Source organism: Pongo pygmaeus, chromosome 13, assembly GCF_028885625.2.
Source record: "Pongo pygmaeus isolate AG05252 chromosome 13, NHGRI_mPonPyg2-v2.0_pri, whole genome shotgun sequence".
Classification (NCBI taxonomy): domain Eukaryota; kingdom Metazoa; phylum Chordata; class Mammalia; order Primates; family Hominidae; genus Pongo; species Pongo pygmaeus.
In genome coordinates, this window is record NC_072386.2 from 30,132,486 (window position 1) to 30,150,084 (window position 17,599).

A 17,599-nucleotide genomic window follows, 5' to 3' on the forward strand; every position below is an offset into this window, starting at 1 on the left:
TTGTTTTTTCTTGTAAATTTGTTTACGTTCTTTGTAGATTTGGATATTAGCCCTTTGTCAGATGGATAGATTGCAAAAATTTTCTCCCATTCTGTAGGTTGTCTGTTCACACTGATGATAGTTTATTTTGCTGTGCAGAAGCTCTTTAGTTTGATTAGATCCCATTTGTCAATTTTGGCTTTTGTTGCCATTGCTTTTGGTGTTTTAGTCATGAAGTCTTTGCCCATGCCTATGTCCTGAATGGTATTGCCCAGGTTTTCTTCTAGGGCTTTTATCGTTTTAGATCTTACATTTAAGTCAAGTCTTTAATCCATCTTGAGTTAATTTTTGCATAAGGTATAAGGAAGGGATCCAGTTTTCTGCATATGGCTAGCCAGTTTTCCTAACACCATTTATTAAATAGGGAATCCTTTCCCCATTGCTTTTGTCAGGTTTGTCAAAGATCAGATGGTTGTAGATGTGTGGTGTTATTCCTGAGGCCTCTGTTCTGTTCCATTGGTCTATATATCTGTTTTGGTACCAGTACCATGCTGTTTTGGTTACTGTAGCCTTGTAGTATAGTTTGAAGTCAGGTAGCCTGATACCTCCAATTTTGTTCTTTTTGCTTAGGATTGTCTTGGCTGTGTGTGCTCTTTTTTGGTTCCATATGAAATTTAAAGTAGTTTTTTTCCAGTTCTATGAAGAAAGTCAATGGTAGCTTGATGGGGATACCATCTTGTTTCTATCAGTTACCTTATGGTAAAATTGGTTTCGCTATATAGTACTGCAGTTTCCACGAACCTATCAATGACATTGTTTGAGGACTTACTGTATTTAACATTGTAACACAATTAAAAGGAATTGCAATTCTAAGCCCTTGATTCACACTGGAACACTCCCAAAGGTGTACCGCCTGTTGCAAGAAAAAGAAATAGGCAGTAGAACACTTCTAGGAGAACTTTTCAATCTGATGAGCTTCAGATTCCGTATCTGGTGGAGTATACTCACACTACTCTATGTGCTAGGGATGGATAATTTAAAGCATTTTTCTTTAAAGTATAATAAGGACATGTGGCAATAGCTATGAGACACACTCCTGGATGAGACGTGAGTAGGCAAGACATTTATTCACTCATGATATATCAGTGCAAAGTGTGCCTACAGTATACAAGGTAAACTCACAACTCATCAAAACTAAAACTTTTTACAATGTGCAATACATGTAGGGATGGATATTAATTCAATATATAAATGTCACATGTCTCCCGAATGTCACCCAGGCTTTCTGTTATTTCTTAAAATATACAAGTCAATATTACCAGAGAAAAGAAAAGAAAATCCCATTATTTTATCTTAAACTTATGTATACTTCTCTAAAGATTCTTAGGCTTGTAAGCAATGAGATTTAAGTCTATTTTTAGATATTAGCATTCTGGACTGACTTGCAGGCTGTGGAAACACAAGACAGAGTGCTCACATGACTAAATGAAACGGGACTGGCTGCTACAGGTAAGGGATAAAATTGAGAGAGAAGAATCTGATTTACATCACTTAGATTTTTCAGTCTCTTAAATATTAACCTATGTCTTGTTAGAATTCATATAGTTCTCTCACTTAACCTGTGCTATCAGGGTCATTGTTAGGTTTATTAACAATATTTTACTTTGACACAGGAAAACATTTAATAGCATTCAATATAAAGGTAAATATCAAAATATCTAGGACAATAATGAGTTATGCATTATACTAATTGTACTCACGCCTTCCTATGAAGTCCACATTTTTAAAAAAATATATTATTGCATATGAAACCACAAACAGGCATTCTGATTTCAGCCCATTCTTAAAACAGTATATACAGTCCTATTAGAGTCAGAGCATACTATATAGATCCATGCATGGGATCTACAGTGGTGAAGGTCCCAGGTGTACAGCACATATGTACACTTCTATATCACATCTCTTGGCAGAGGCATGTTTTCTCAGCAGGTGTCAAGGGTCTCCCATGCCAGTGAAAGGGAAACAGAGGATATACAGATGTTCTGTCCTAGGCCGCTTCTTCAGCAGAACAGTCAATTCCTGCATAAGTAAACTTCTCATAAAGCGTGGTATTCACGTAGGTCTGGAAGAATGAGAATGGTTCAGAGACATAGGCTGCTTTGATTCCACCTCTGCCAGTGGCAGTTACAGCAATACCTTGGTTTTCTTAGTTTGTTCCAACTCATATACTAAGCACTTGGGGGATACTTTTCTGTCCTCAGTCCCTCTGTTGTATTTGATGACTTTCTTCCTAAAATGCATCCCCTTGCCTTCTGCAAGTAGGATTTCATACTGTATCCTCAGTTTCTGAGCTTGCCTTTCTCACAGTGTCTTATTGGTACCTCCTAATGTGTTCAGCTTCTCTAGGGTTCCTTCTTCTGGGTTCCTTCCTCTGTCTGAATCTCATTTTCACATCTCTCTGTGTGATCTCACCTGCATCTCTAGTTGAATTACCACTTGGGTTTTGATGACTATTTCTTTAAACTATATTTACTTTTCTTTTGACTCCCAGATCGGTACAGCCAACTTACTTCTAGAAATTTTTATGGAGTTCCTGACCCTCCTCATAGTAACCTGCAGGTGAGGCTCTGTTGTCTACTTGCTGTGTGTCCTTGGTCAAGTCACCCACTTCTGAGTCTGTTTCTTCATCTATAAAATTAAAGGGTCAGGCTATATGACTAAAATTCCTTCCAGCTCTAATAGGCTAATTCTATATGTTATTCTAGTGTGTACATGACTATATCTTGTATAGAAATCTTATCTCCCCCCAAAATTGTAACTTCTTCAAAGTCGCGGGGGTGGAGGGACATCCTTTGTTTCTATAATACTTAGGGCCATGCCAAGAAGAACTTCTTCAATTGTTTCAATGTTTTTTATGAACCACCCCGGGCACATCAGGTATTCCAGTTAAAGATCTCCTGCCTGACTTTAATACTTACCTTTCGCTCCTCTAACATTCTGTTTAAGGACACCAATATCTGGGCAAATGATGGCCTCTCATAAGGCTTCTCCCGCCAGCATTGTCTCATTAGATCATACCTTCGAAAGCAAAGAATTAAAGGGTTAATTCTATAACTGTGCTTCAGTCCTAGGCACGGCAGGAAAAGAGAGGAGAGAATGAAGCCACCCAATGCATGGTTATGAAGCTTAACCAAAGTACAGCAACTAGGAAGTTTCTATGAGGCCTCCCAGCTTCCTAAGCCAGTCTCATTTCAACTCTCCATAGATTTAGTTCCTACCCTTGGTACTGTTTCTGCAGGACCTTGGTCTCAGCTATTACAATCATCTAGAAAGAACTGGGTATGTGTCTAGAGCAGCATTTGCCTTGGAATGCTGCATATTTCAAAATGTTAGTGTCTCTTAAAGGGCCCATGCTCAAACTTGTAAAATGCCACCCATATAAAGTCCCTTTAAGAGGCAGGACTTTTAGAAGCACTGTCATTAAAAACAAGAAAATGCCTGTTTAACGAGGTGCTATGGACTGAATGTTCATGCCAGCCAAAAATCATGTGTTGAAACCATGTGATGGTGTTTGAAGGTAGGTCCTTTGGGAGGTGATTAGGTCATGAGGGTAGAACCCTCATGAATGGGATTTGTGCCCTTACAGAAAAGGCCTCAAAGAGCTCTTTTGCCCCTAGTGCCACGTGAGGACACAGCAGAAAGATGGCCATCTATGAGCCAGGAAATGGCTCATGGCCACCAAATCTGCTAGCGCTTTGATCTTGGATTTCCCAGCCTTCAGAACTGTGAGAAATACATCTCTGTTGTTTATAAGCCACCAAGTTTATGGAATGTTGTTACAGCAGCCGGAAATGACTAAGACAACAGGTTTAACACAAAGTTTCCAACTTAATTGACCACAGAACTCCTCTCCTCTTGTATCACGTATTTATATCTTACACAACACGTGAAAACATAGTTTGGGAAACACTGACCTAAGACAGTGCTTACTCAGTTGTGCTCAGAACTACTCTGTTATTAAAATGCAGAATTCTGGAACCTGCCCTAAACTTATAGAATCAATGACTGACAGTGGGGACCAAGAGCCCACATGCTGAACAAATGACTCTGGGGAACCTTATGTGCATGGAAGGCTATCAACCATTGACTTAGGGTGTCACAGATCCCAGAACAGCTTATACTTTAACATAAGTTTCTTAAAGACTAAAAAATCTTCTCACCCCTTATGAAGTGAATCTCAAAAGGTGGAATTTTAGGGACTATGTCTAGTGATGGTCCAACTATGTCCAGGTTTTTCCAGGATGGTATGTAGGCTTCTTGCTCCAGTGAGATTAACACCCTCCTTCACTCTTAGAAGTAGCCCCATTTAGACAATAAATTATTTGCTCAACCTAGAGCCTTGCAGTCTTCAAATATGCCAGTTAGCTTCTACCCTGGCTAGTTCTTGGAATGCTGGTATCACTACAGTTCATTATTCTTACCCTTGGAATAAATCTTACTTTTGAAAGTAATCTTAGCAGAAGCAAGGTTCGAGGCAAGAAAATGTATCTTTATTTTTTTATTATACTTTCAGTTCTGGGATACATGTGGAGAACGTGCAGGTTTGTTACATATGTATACAAGTGCCATGGTAGTTTGCTGCATCCATCAACCTGTCATCTACGTTAGGTATTTCTCCTAATGCTATCCCTCCCCTAGCCCCCACTCCCCGACAGGTATGTGATGTTCCCCTCCCTGTGTCCATCTGTTCTCATCCTTAAACTCCAACTTATGAGTGAGAACATGCAATGTTTGGTCTTGTGTTCTTGGGCTACTTTCCTGAGAATGTTGGTTTCCAGCTTCATCCATGTTCGTCCAAAGGAAAAGAACTCATCATTTCTTACGGCTGCATAGTATTCCATGGTGTATATGTGCCACATTTTCTTTATCCAGTTTATCACTGATGGGCATTTGAGTTGGTTCCAAGTCTTTACTATTGTGAACAGTGCTGCAATAAACATATGTGTGCATGTGTCTTTATAGCAGAATGATTTATAATCCTTTGGGTATATTCCCAGTAATGGGATTGCTGGTCAATTTCTAATTCTAGATCCCTGAGGAATCGCCACACTGACTTCCACAATGATTGAGCTAATTTACACTCCCACCAACAGTGTAAAAGCATTCCTATTTCTCCACATCCTCTCCAGCATCTGTCATTTCCTGACTTTTTAATGATTGCTATTCTAACTGGTGTGAAATGGCATCTCATTGTGGTTTTGATTTGCATTTCTCTAATGACCAGTGATGATGAGCTTTTTTCATATGTTTGTTGGCTGCATAAATATCTTCTTTTGAGCAGTGTCTGTCCATATCCTTTGCCCACTTTTGATGGGGTTGTTTTTTTCTTGTAAATTTGTTGAAGTGCTTTGTAGATTCTGGATATTAGCCCTTTGTCAGAAGGATAGATTGCAAAAATGTTCTCCCATGCTGTAGGTTGCCTGTTCACTCTGGTGATAGCTTATTTTGCTGTGCAGAAGCTCTTTAGTTTGATTAGATCCCATTTGTCAATTTTGGCTTTTGTTGCCATTGCTTTTGGTGTTTTAGTCATGAAGTCTTTGCCCATGCCTATGTCCTGAATGGTATTGCCCAGGTTTCCTGCTAGGGTTTTTATGGTTTTAGATTTTACGTTTGTCTTTAATCCATCTCGAGTTAATTTTTTATAAGGTATAAGGAAGGGGTCCAATTTCAGTATGGCTAGCCAGTTTTCCCAACGCCATTTATTAAATAGGGAATCCTTTCCCCATTGCTTGTTTTTGTCAGGTTTGTCAAAGATCAGATGGTTGTAGATGTGTGGTGTTATTCCTGAGGCCTGTGTCCTGTTCCTTTGGTCTATATATCTATTTTGGTACCAGTACCATCCTGTTTTGGTTATTATAGGCTTGTAGTATAGTTTGAAGTCAGGTAGCTTGATGCCTCCAGTTTTGTTCTTTTTGCTTAGCATTGTCTTGGCTATGCAGGCTCTTTTTTGGTTCCATATGAAATTTAAAGCAGTTTTATCTAATTCTGTGAAGAAAGTCAATGGTAGATGGATGGGGATAACATTGGGCAGTGTGGCCCTTTTCACAATATTGATTCTTCCTATCCATGAGCATGGAATGTTTTTCATTTGTTTGTGTCCTCTCTTATTTCCTTGAGCAGTGGTTTGTAGTTCTCCTTGAAGAGGTCCTTCACATCCCTTGTAAGTTGGATTCCTAGATATTTTATTCTCTTTGTAGCAGTTGCGAATGAGAGTTCACTCATGGTTTGGCTCTCTGTTTGTCTGCTATTGGTGTATAGGAATGCTTGTGATTTTTGCACATCGATTTTGTATCCTGAGACTTTGCTGAAGTTGCTTATCAGCTTAAAGAGATTTTGGGCTGAGACAATGGGGTTTTCTAGATATACAATCACGTCATCTGCAAACACAGACAGTTTGACTCCTCTCTTCCTATTTGAATGCCCTTTCTTTCTTTCTCCTGCCTGATTGCCCTGGCCAGAACTTTCAAACCTATGTTGAATAGGAGCGGCGAGAGAGGGCATCCTTGTCTTATGCCTGTTTTCAAAGGGAATGCTTCCAGCTTTTGTCCATTCAGTGTGATACTGGCTGTGGGTTTGTCATAAATAGCTCTTAATATTTTGAGATACGTTCCATCAATACCTAGTTTACTGAGAGTGTTTAGCCTGAGGGGGTGTTGAATTTCCTTGAAGGCTTTTCTCCATCTATTGAGATAATCATGTGTTTTTTTGTTGTTTTTTTATTTATGTTTTAGGGTACATGTGCACAATGTGCAGGTTAGTTACATATGTATACATGTGCCATGCTGGTGCGCTGCACCCGCTAACTTGTCATCAAGCATTAGGTATATCTCCCAATGCTATCCCTCCCCCCACCCCACAACAGTCCCCAGAGTGTGATGTTCCCCTTCCTGTGTCCATGTGTTCTCATTGTTCAATTCCCACCTATGAGTGAGAATATGTGGTGTTTGGTTTTAATCATGTGTTTTTTTAATTGGTCCTGTTTAGATGATGGATTATATTTATTGATTTGCATATGTTGAACCAGCCTTGCATCCCAAGGATGAAGCAGACTTGATCATGGTGGATAAGCTTTTTGATGTGCTGCTGGATTCTGTTTCCCAGTATTTTATTGAGAATTTTCGCATCAGTGTTCATCAGGGATATTGGCCTGAAGTTTTCTTTTTTCTTGTGTCTCTGCCAGGTTTGGTGTATCAGGATGATGCTGACCTCATAAAATGAGTTAGGAAAGATCCCTCTTTTTCTATTGTTTGGAATAGTTGCAGAAGGAATGGTACCAGCTCCTCTTTGTACCTCTGGTAGAATTCGGCTGTGGATCCGTCTGGTCCTGGACTTTTTTGGTTGGTAAGCTATTAATTACTGCCTCAGTTTCAGAACTTGTTACTGGTCTATTCAGGGATTCGACTTCTTCCTGGTTTAGACATAGGAGGATGTATGTGTCCAGGAATTTACCCATTTCTTCTAGATTTTCTAGTTTATTTTCATAGAGGTGTTTATAGTATTCTCTGACGGTAGTTTGTATTTCTGTGGGATCAGTGGTGATAACCCCTTTATCATTTTTGTTGCATCTATTTGATTGTTCTCTCTTTTCTTCATTAGTCTGGCTAGTGGTCTATTTTGTTGATCTTTTCAAAAAACTAGCTCCTGGATTCATATTTTTTTTTTGAAGGGTTTTTGTGTGTCCCTGTCTCCTTCAGTGCTGCTCTGATCTTAGTTATTTCTTGCCTTGTGCTAGTTTTTGAATTTGTTTGCTGTTGCTTCTCTAGTTCTTTTAATTGTGATGTTAGGGTATCAATTTTAGATCTTTCCTGCTTTCTCCTGTGGGCATTTAGAGCTATAAATTTCCCTCTGCACACTGCTTTAAATGTGTCCCAGAGATTCTGGTATGTTGTGTCTTTGTTCTCACTGGTTTCAGAGAACATCTTTATGTCTGCCTTTATTTCGTTATTTACCCAGTAGTCATTCAGGAGCAGGTTGTTCAGTTTCCATGTAGTTGTGTGGTTTTGAGTGAGTTTCTTAATCCTGAGTTCTAATTTGATTGTACTGTGGTCTAAGAAACTGTTTGTTATGATTTCCGTTCTTTCGCATTTGCTTAGGAATGTTTTACTTCCAGTTATGTGGTCTAAGAAACTGTTTGTTATGATTTCCGTTCTTTCGCATTTGCTTAGGAATGTTTTACTTCCAGTTATGTGGTCAACTTTAAGTGTGATGAGGTGCTGAGAAGAATGTACATTCTGTTGATTTGGAGTGGAGAGTTCTGTAGATGTCTATTAGGTCTACTTGGTCCAGAGCTGAATTCAAGTCCTGAATATCCTTGTTAATCTTCTGTCTCGTTGATCCGTCTAATGTTGATAGTGGGGTGTTAGACTCCCACACAATAATAGTGGGAGACTTTAAGTCTCTTTGTAGGCCTCTAAGCACTTGCTTTAAGAATCTGGGTGCTCCTGTATTGGATGCGTATATATTTAAGATAGTTAGCTGTTCTTGGTGCATTGATCCCTTTACCATTATGTAATGCCCTTCTTTGTCTCTTTTGATCTTTGTTGGTTTAAAGTCTGTTTTATCAGAGACTAGGATTGCAACCCCTGCTTTTTTTTATTGCTTTCCATTTGCTTGGTAAATATGCCTCCGTCCCTTTATTTTGAGCCTAGGTGTGTCTTTGCACGTTAGATGGGTCTCCTGAATACAGCACACCAATGGATCTTAATATTATAATGTGTGAATTTGATCCTGTCATTATGCTGCACTAACTGGTTATTTTTCCCATTAGTTGATGCAGTTTCTTCGTAGTGTCGATGGTCTTTAGATTTTGGTATGTTCTTGCGGTGGCTGGTACCGGGTTTTCCTTTCCATGTTTAGTGCTTCCTTCAGGAGCTCTTGTAAGGTATGCCTGGTGGTGACAAAATATGTCAGCATTTGCTTGTCTGCAAAGGATTTATTTCTCCTTCAGTTATGTAGCTTAGTTTTGGTTGGATATGAAATTCTGGGTTGAAAATTCTTCTCTTAAGAATGTTGAATACTGGCCCCCACTCTCTTCTGGCTCGTAGGGTTTCTACAGAGAGGTCTACTGTTAGTCTGTTTGGCTTCCCCTTGTGGGTAACCTGACCTGTCTCTCTGGCTGCCCTTAACATTTTTTCTTCCATTTCAACCTTGGTGAATCTAACAATTTATGTGTCTTGGGGTTGCTCTTGTCAAGGAGTATCTTTGTGGTGGTCTCTGTATTTCCTGAGTCTGAATGTTGGCCTGTCTTGCTAGGTTGGGGAAGTTCTCCTGGGTAATATCCTGAAGAGTGTTTTCCAACTTGGTTCCATTCTCCCTGTCACTTTCAGGTTTGGTCTTTTCACATAGTCTCATATTTCTTGGAGGCTTTGTTCATTCCTTTTCATTCTTTTTTCTCTAATCTTGTCTTCATGCTTTAAGTTTATCTTCAATATCTGATATCCTTTCTTCCACTTGATCCATTCAGCTATTGATACTTGTGTATGCTTCATGAAGTATTCGTGCTGTGATTTTTAGCTCCATCAGGTCATTTATGTTCTTCTCTAAACTGGTTATTCTAGTTGCAATTCGTCTAACCTTTTTTCAAGGTTCTTAGCTTCCTTGCATTGGGTTAGAACATGCTCCTTTAGCTTGAAGGAGTTTGTTATTACCCACCTTCTGAAGCCTACTTCTGTCAGTTTGTCAAACTCATTCGTCCAGTTTTGTTCCCTTGCTGGCAAGGAGTTGTGATCCTTTGGAGGAGGAGAGGCATTCTGGTTTTTGGAATTTTCAGCATTTTTGCACTGGTTTCTCTCCATCTTCGTGGATTTATCTACCTTCAGATGGGGTTTTGGTGTGGAGGTCCTTTTTGTTGAAGTTGATACTATTCCTTTCGGTTTGTTACTTTTCCTTCTAATAGTCAGGCCCCTGTGCTGAAGGTCTGCTGGAGTTGGCTAGAGGTCCACTCCAGACCCTGTCTGCCTGGATATCACTAGCAGAGGCTGCAGAATAGCAAAGATTGCTGCCTGGGTTCGTGCCAGAGGCGCACCTGCCAGATGCCAGCCCGAGCTGTCCTGTATGAGGTGTCTTGTCGACCCCTACTGGGAGATGCCTCCCTGGGAGCACAGGGGTCGGGTCAGGGACCCACTTGAGGAGGCAGTCTGTCCCTTAGCAGAGCTCAAGTGCTGTGCTGGGAGACCCACTGCTCTCTTCAGAGCTGGCAGGCAGAAACATTTAAGTCTGCTGAAGCTACACCAACAGCCACCCCTACCCCTAGGTACTTTGTCCCACGGAGATGGGAGTTTTATCTATAAGCCCTGACTGGGGCTGTTGCCTTTCTTTCAGAGATGCCCTGCCCAGATAGGAAGAATCTAGAGAGGCAGTCTGGCTACAGTGGCTTTGAGGAGCGGCGGTGGGCTCTACCCAGTTCGAACTTCCCTTTGACTTTGTTTACAATGTGAGGGGAAAACCGCCTACTCAAGCCTCAGTAATGGCAGATGCCTCTCCCCTCACCAAGCTGGAGCGTCCTCCCCCAGGTCAACTTCATACTGCTGTGCTTGCAGTGAGAATTTCAAGCCAGTGGATCTTAGCTTGATGGGCTCCACTGAGCTAGACCACTTGGCTCCCTGCCTTCAGCCCCTTTTCCAGGGGAGTGAATAGTTCTTACTTGCTGGTGTTCCAGGTGCCACTGGGGTATGAAAAGAAACTCCTGCAGCTAGCTTGGTGTCTGCCCAAATGGCCACCCAGTTTGGTGCTTGCAACCCACGGCCCTGTTGGCATAGGCACCAGAGGGAATCTCCTGGTCTGCAGGTTGCAAAGACTGTGGGAAAAGCTTAGTATGTGGGCGGGAATGCACCATTCCTCATGGTTAGTTACATATGTATATCTAGGAAGGGAGTTCCTCGACCCCTTGCGCTTCCCAGGTGAGGCTTCAGCTCACCCTCCATGGGCTGCACCCACTGTCTCACCAGTCTCTATGAGATGAGCCGGGTACCTCAGTTGGAAATGCAGAAATCACTTGCCTTCTGCATTGATCTCGCTGGGAGTTGCACACTGGAGCTGTTCCTATTCAACCATCTTGCCAGCCCGAAAATGTATCCTTCTTAATGAACAGCTTTGAAATCTTTATCCCCAGGGATAGTGTTGTATGTTTAACGAAAAACTTCATGAATTTGTTTCAGAGCTTTTCTGCATTTGCTGCCCTTCCTCATTTCAACCTTCCCAAGAGTCATTAAATTCCTCCTAAATTTCTATGCCTGTAAAGCTAATACTCCTTGTGTATTACATAACAGTATTAGTATTAGGAACCCCTCCCCTTTTATTCACCTATTTGGGATCTCTGTGTGTAGGTGTTTGTGTATATGTATATACCGGCTGACTTTGCTAGACCCAGCTGGCCCCAGAAACACACAGGGGGAAGGTAAGACAAAATAGCCCCAGGATGAGGCATGACTTACACCTCATCATCGCAGTTCAGGGGCTTCTCCAGTCTGTAGCCCTGGGGCAGCTTCTCGTAGAGTTCTGCACAAGTCATCCCGCAGTAGGGTGTGCCTCCTGGAAGACAAACAGTGCCACTCTAAGTCCTCTCTGGCATGAAAAGCAATGCTTCCTGTCCAGGGTTTCTAAATATAAGGGGCCAGGAGGAAGACATGGTATGTCAAGAGATGGGGGTGAGCATCCTGCATGCCTCCCTTGGCAAATTCACTGCCCATCAAAGCTGGGCTTACACTATAGACTATGCCAAAGCATGATCATTGCTTCAGGGGAAGGAACCACCACAGGCTTCCTTAGTGCCTGTTCTGAGTCTCCCCACACAAAGCACATCTATTATACCAATAAGATTAACCTTTTTTTCTGATTGGAAGTCCATAGTTTTATAACTCATATTTTATCAATTATAGTTATGGCCAGTTTTAATTATAAAAGCAATGCATGTTTATTGCAGAACAGTTTTTTAAATTTTAAGTTCTGAGATACATGTGCCATGGTGGTTTGCTGCACCTATCGACCCATCATCTAGGTTTTAAGCCCCACATACATTAGGTATTTGTCCTAATGCTCTCCCTCCCCTTAGTCCCCTACCCTCTGACAGGCCCCAGTGTGTGATGTTATCCTCCCTGGGTCCATGTGTTCCCATTGTTCAACCCCCACTTATGAGTGACAACATGTGGTGTTTGGTTTTCTATTCCTGTGTTAGTTTGCTGAGGATGATGGTTTCTAGCTTCATCCATGGTCCTGCAAAGGACATGAACTCATTCTTTTTTATGGCTGCATAGTATTCCATGGTGTATATGTGCCACATTAAAAAGCATGAAGAATAAATGTTATTACCTTTCTGTGTAGTGCCTTCCAGTTTTTTAAAATATGCAATATTGATAAAACTAGGATCAGGGTATACATGAAACTGTTACATATTTTCACATGCTATTAAATGGCTTTCAAAAATGTGACTTTTAATAGCTACATAATCTAAGAGTTTTAGAAGTTAACTTGGCAACTTGTACAAGCAGAGCCAATTAATATATAATGAAGTTCATGGCCTCCAGGTCATTAGTGTTAAATATGACATGAGGTATAGGGCTTTTAAAAAGAAAAATACGGGAATAAATACGCCATGTTTCTATTTCCAAGTCACATCTGGTAGAACTACATACAAATGGTGTCCTGTGAAATTATGCAGCAAGGGAGTGCTAGAGGGGTCCACTTCCTTTGCCTAGAGTCTCACCTGGTAGATAAACATACATACTCACCTAAGCTAACAATCTCCCATAGTAACACACCATAGGACCATCTGCAGGAGGGACAAGTGTGAAACCAACAATAAGCAAACAGAATCACCACTCATTTTCCTGCCCCAAAAGCCAGGGAGACCCACCCTTTCTGAGAAAAGGAGATGTTAAATGTCTACATCCTAGGATAGGCCCTTGCACACAGTGTAGGTTTCTCTCCTCTTAGCTCAATGGAAGGGTTACAACAAAGAAACAGTGTTCACTTTGCCAGTGCCCCCAAATCACTTTAACTAGAGACTACAAGGTGGTACTGTCCAAAACAGATGAAATTTGTTTTGGAGCTTGACAGATCTGAGTTAAATCCAATCTCTGCCACCCAATACTTATGTGACTGGGAAAAAGTTGCTGAACCTCTTGGGACCTCTTAGTGTATATTCTTCCAAAAGTGGGGACAATAATCCCTGCCTCAAAATTATGCAGAGAAACATAAAAAGCACCTTGCACACAGTGAGGACACAGCAATTGCCCGCCCCCTCCTCATGCCCAGACATCAGTGAAACCCCTCGGACAAGTCACCACCACCCTCGGGGCCTTGGTTTTTCCTCCTGCAAATGGGGTACAAGGCAAGATGACCTAAATCTCAAGCCAATCCTTCCTTCCACCGCCAACCTCTGATGCATCACTGCAGGCTGCAAGCAGAGATGACCCCCACTGTCTGGCCTTATTTTGTGCCCAGCAGCTATTCTGGGTTGCTTCCTCTGATCTAGGTCTGGGAGATGAGCCACAGGAAGGCCGGTATGTCCCTTCTTCCTGTTGAGTCCGAGAATTTGCAACTTGAAGCACATGCAGAATACACAACTTCAGTATGCAGAGGGAAACCCAAAACCTGCCACAAGTGATTCTGCACTCTGGAAACTGTCTACTCTGAGGCTTTATTCTGTTAATTTATTTCCTGAGCTTTTTGGTTACCTTTGTTCCTGAGAGGTACAGGACATTCCTGTATCGTTTTAAAACCTCTGTCAAATGTATACGTTTCTGGGAGGGAAAAAAAAATCCCTTGGCAATAAGAAGCTTACTCACACATCACTGTTGGTTGTGTACACACTGTAATTCAGTGACTCGATGGCCATCCAGCGCACTGGGAGCCTTCCCTGGAGAGAACAAAGTGAGATGTCACTTAACTGGGACAGGGTCTTTAAGAGGCTCTCAGCCTGCCTGAGCTGTGGCTCCACAAATGATTTCTGGGTAGACTCAGAAATCATTGCTTTGTGTATGTCCCAGCTACATGTGTTTTCAAATTGCAAAACATGCAAATAGTGTAAGTCCTATTTATCTTTGGGGTCCAGCAGTGTTATATGAATTGAAGTGTGAGTGTGCACTCATGGTAGTCAGTCATTCCTTATTCACCTTATAGCCCTGAGAGGTACTCCGAGGTTTGAAAGGGGAGACAGGCATAAACACTGAGTGAGAATTTAACTGTATTAATAATATGGAAAAGGGAAGTAGAGGCAGTGGGGTAGGGTGAAGAGACTAACTATGCCTGGAGATGATTGAGGGAGATTCTCCAGAGGACGGGATATCCCAGCATGGTTCTATAAGATGTTTAGGTGTCATTAGGTGGGTGGGAGAGGAAAGAGCATCTCTGGACAATGGGAACAATGTGCATGTATAACAGTAGAGATTGAGATGATTTGTAGCTAGTGTAGTTTATGTTGGGTTTGGAGACATACTGATCCTTTCGATGCCTGGTTCTGACTGCCTCCAGGCTGTCCCCATATCTTATTCCTTATATCTTATATATCCCTTATATCTTACATATGTCCTTATATGTCCTTATATATATGTCCTTATATGTCCACATATATATATATATCCATATATATATGTCCTTATATATATGTCTATATATATATGTCCTTATATGTATGTCCATATATATATATATGTCCTTATATCTTATATATATCTTATATGTCCCCATATCTTATTCCCCATATCTTATTCCTAGTTTCCTCAAAGTCTCTATGATTTGGGGCTCCCTTCCTATCTACTCATTCAAGAATCATAGGGTTGGTCATCGAGAGGTTGATCCCTCCCTCCCAGAGATTTGTCCAAACTTTCATAGTGGCATCTCCACCTACATTAGCCAGTGGGTGGAACAAAACCAGGAGCACTTGAGGGACCTTTCTCAGCTCTCCAGAGCAGGTGTTCTCTTAGGTCGAGCATTTATGAGACCAGCCCTGCCCTAGATCCCAAGGACGATTCCTGAATGTGCAATTGTCTCCCAGTTCTTTGTGGAGTGGCAATATTGTGATGCATACATTTCTAAGCATAAATTCCAAATGGTAATTTTGTACTTTTAGGTTCAAGTATGGAAGTATTTTTTCTCACATCTACGTATTAATTGTCCTCCTCCACATCCACACCTCCTCCCTTCACTCTCTGTCCACACCACCCCATCTCCCAGCTGTTATTCTAACTCTCTCTACAGTGTTATCTGTTTTCTTTTTGCCCTCATTCACTCCCAGCCTGCTGGCTTCCAACCTCACACCTCCTAATTGCTAAGTTCCTTGTGCACTTTTTCATTTATTTTTTTTATTTGACTTCTTTTGGATCTCCTCACTTCTGTCTACTACATCACCTCGGTTCAGTCCACCATCATACCACACCTGATGACAACAATCTCTCCTGGTCTGTCTGCCTAACTGATCTCCCTCCCTAATTGTCTGTTCTCCACACTGTAGTCAGGATGATCATGCTAAATGGCAAATTTGACCATGTAGTTCTATTCCTTAAAATTCTTTCATGTCCCTGTGGTTCCAAGATCCCAAATCCTTAGCTGGAATTCAAGGCCCTTCAGGACTTTATCCTTGCTTCCTCTTCCAACCCTGAATTTTAACTCTCCCATCCTCTCTGCAATACACCCCCAGCCATAGTGAATTACTTAAAGATCTCCTAAAGGTTTCATGCTTTCCTTTTCCTCTAGGGGTTCTGTATGTACTATGTCCTCCAGCTCATCCAACTTATTCTCACACCTCCAATGCCTATCTAACATTTACTATGAAACTCAGGATTTGACCTCCTCCAGGAAGTCCTCCTTAACTTCTTTTCGGCTTGGTTCAGTGTACCTTCTTTGTGTTCCCGTAGCACCTGTGCTTTCCTTGCTCTTTGCATTTATCAACTGTTACAATCCTGAGTCATATGTCTATGAGCTCTTTGAAGGTGGAGACTGTGTCTGACTTATGTTACCCCAAAATCTAGCACAAGCATGAAACATTGTACTAACAAATCCATGACAAGGGGATGGATATATTAATCTATGATAGTAAAACCCCAAGTTGCTTAGTATAGTAGTTTGCAGTAATACTTCCAGTATTAAAATAACCCCGGTTAACTTAAAAAAAAAAAAAAACAAACCCTAATGCAGGGTTCTCACCCTAGACTAACTGAATCAGAATATCCACAGGATAGGACTCAATCATCTGGGGATCTTTAAAAAACGCAGATGCTTTGAGGTACAATGAGAATTGAAAATCTGATTTTAAAATTGGCTGCCAGAGAAGGTAGCTACTGTGTTCTCTAGGAGTGTCTTGCCACACGGCACCTTTCTTGCAGGGAACTTGCTCCTCTCCAATCCTCCTTTCTTCCCCGCTCCCTCAACCTGGCCCTTGCCTCCCCAGCCCCAAGGTGCTAAAGAACACCTTTACCCTGTTTAGTCTGTTATAAGATAGAGTTGAGACCTGATAGGTGCTCTCCCCCTGTAAATAACCCCAATATTGCAGAAATCACTGCCCTTTATGAAATGCCAAGCAAACCAGTGCTCGTCTTGGGAAGCTGAGGAGAGCATCCAAATAGAATGGGTAGATTGTGGAGTTATCCTGTGTTATCCCTCCACCTTCTCACCCAGGGTACCCACGTCCCCCAGGTGCTGGAGTAAAGCAGGGAAAAGGATTTCGGGAAGGAGATTTGAGGACATCAGGTCATCAGGGAGGAGATGGGAGAGTTGGAGTAGGTAGGTGAGTGATGGATTCTGCTTCTTTAAGAAAACAAACCCAGCCCTGCTCCAGAGAAGCATCTGCTTTGAGTGTGTCTGAAAAGGTTAGGGAGAAAAGCATCGCCTGGAAGCCAGCCCTCAGGGAGGCACACATGGCTTCTGAAAGTGTTGATGTTGATAAGCATGCAGGGCCCTCGAAGAGACAAAGGGACCCCGCTTCACACCCTCATCAGAAAGGAGAGTGGAAAGATCCAAAATGATTACGTTCACTGTGGTTGTAGCTATGTGAAAGGATGTATGCTGTGGAAGGCAATAAGCCAAAATGAAAAAAATATATATGCCAAGGTGGTGAATTATGGGTGATTTCCTTTCAAAGTGTTCTTGAGTATTGTTTTACTTTATCTTCTCAGTAACTAAAATAAGTATGATGGGAACAAAAGGAAGCCTGGAATTGAGAATAAATGCAGGAATCTGAGCCTTGCTAAGAGACAATTTGGTGTGCCCACAAAAACAAAAAGATTGTCTATATCTCATGACAACTGGAGCCATCCCAGGGAAGCTGGGACCAAGTAATGTTCATCAGACCTAAAAAAGGGAGAGCCATCCACCAGAGTAGATCTGCCAGACACATGGAAAGGCTGCAGGGCTTGTCATCCCTAAGGCCCCTGCATTCTGCCCACCCAAGGAAAAGAGAGGATGGTGATATTTCATCCACACAGCTGTAACATGCAGGGATGTGGTACTTCTAGGACTATGTGATTCTAGACTGGGCACCAAAAGCAGAATGAGTATCTCTCTTCCTCTAAGACTGTATGGTTAGGTTCTCCTGCAATCTTGTACTTGAAGATAAAATATTACTGTT

The 17,599-nt window shown here is 41.7% G+C and overlaps 1 protein-coding gene across 2 annotated transcripts in view; it reads right to left on the reverse strand.

The window, feature by feature from the left end:
- Window positions 1–1,083: 1,083 nt before the first annotated feature.
- TEK (TEK receptor tyrosine kinase) overlaps window positions 1,084–17,599 on the reverse strand; it is a 122,296-nt gene continuing 105,780 nt past the window's right edge. For both annotated transcript variants that reach the window (XM_054502247.2, XM_054502246.2), the window contains exons 19-23: window positions 13,824–13,894; window positions 12,765–12,805; window positions 11,472–11,568; window positions 2,958–3,057; window positions 1,084–2,101 (exon numbers count right to left, since the gene is read on the reverse strand). In XM_054502247.2, the coding sequence (XP_054358222.1) occupies window positions 2,027–2,101; window positions 2,958–3,057; window positions 11,472–11,568; window positions 12,765–12,805; window positions 13,824–13,894 (384 nt within the window). In that variant the 3' untranslated portion in view covers window positions 1,084–2,026. The remainder of the gene's footprint in view (window positions 2,102–2,957; window positions 3,058–11,471; window positions 11,569–12,764; window positions 12,806–13,823; window positions 13,895–17,599) is intronic.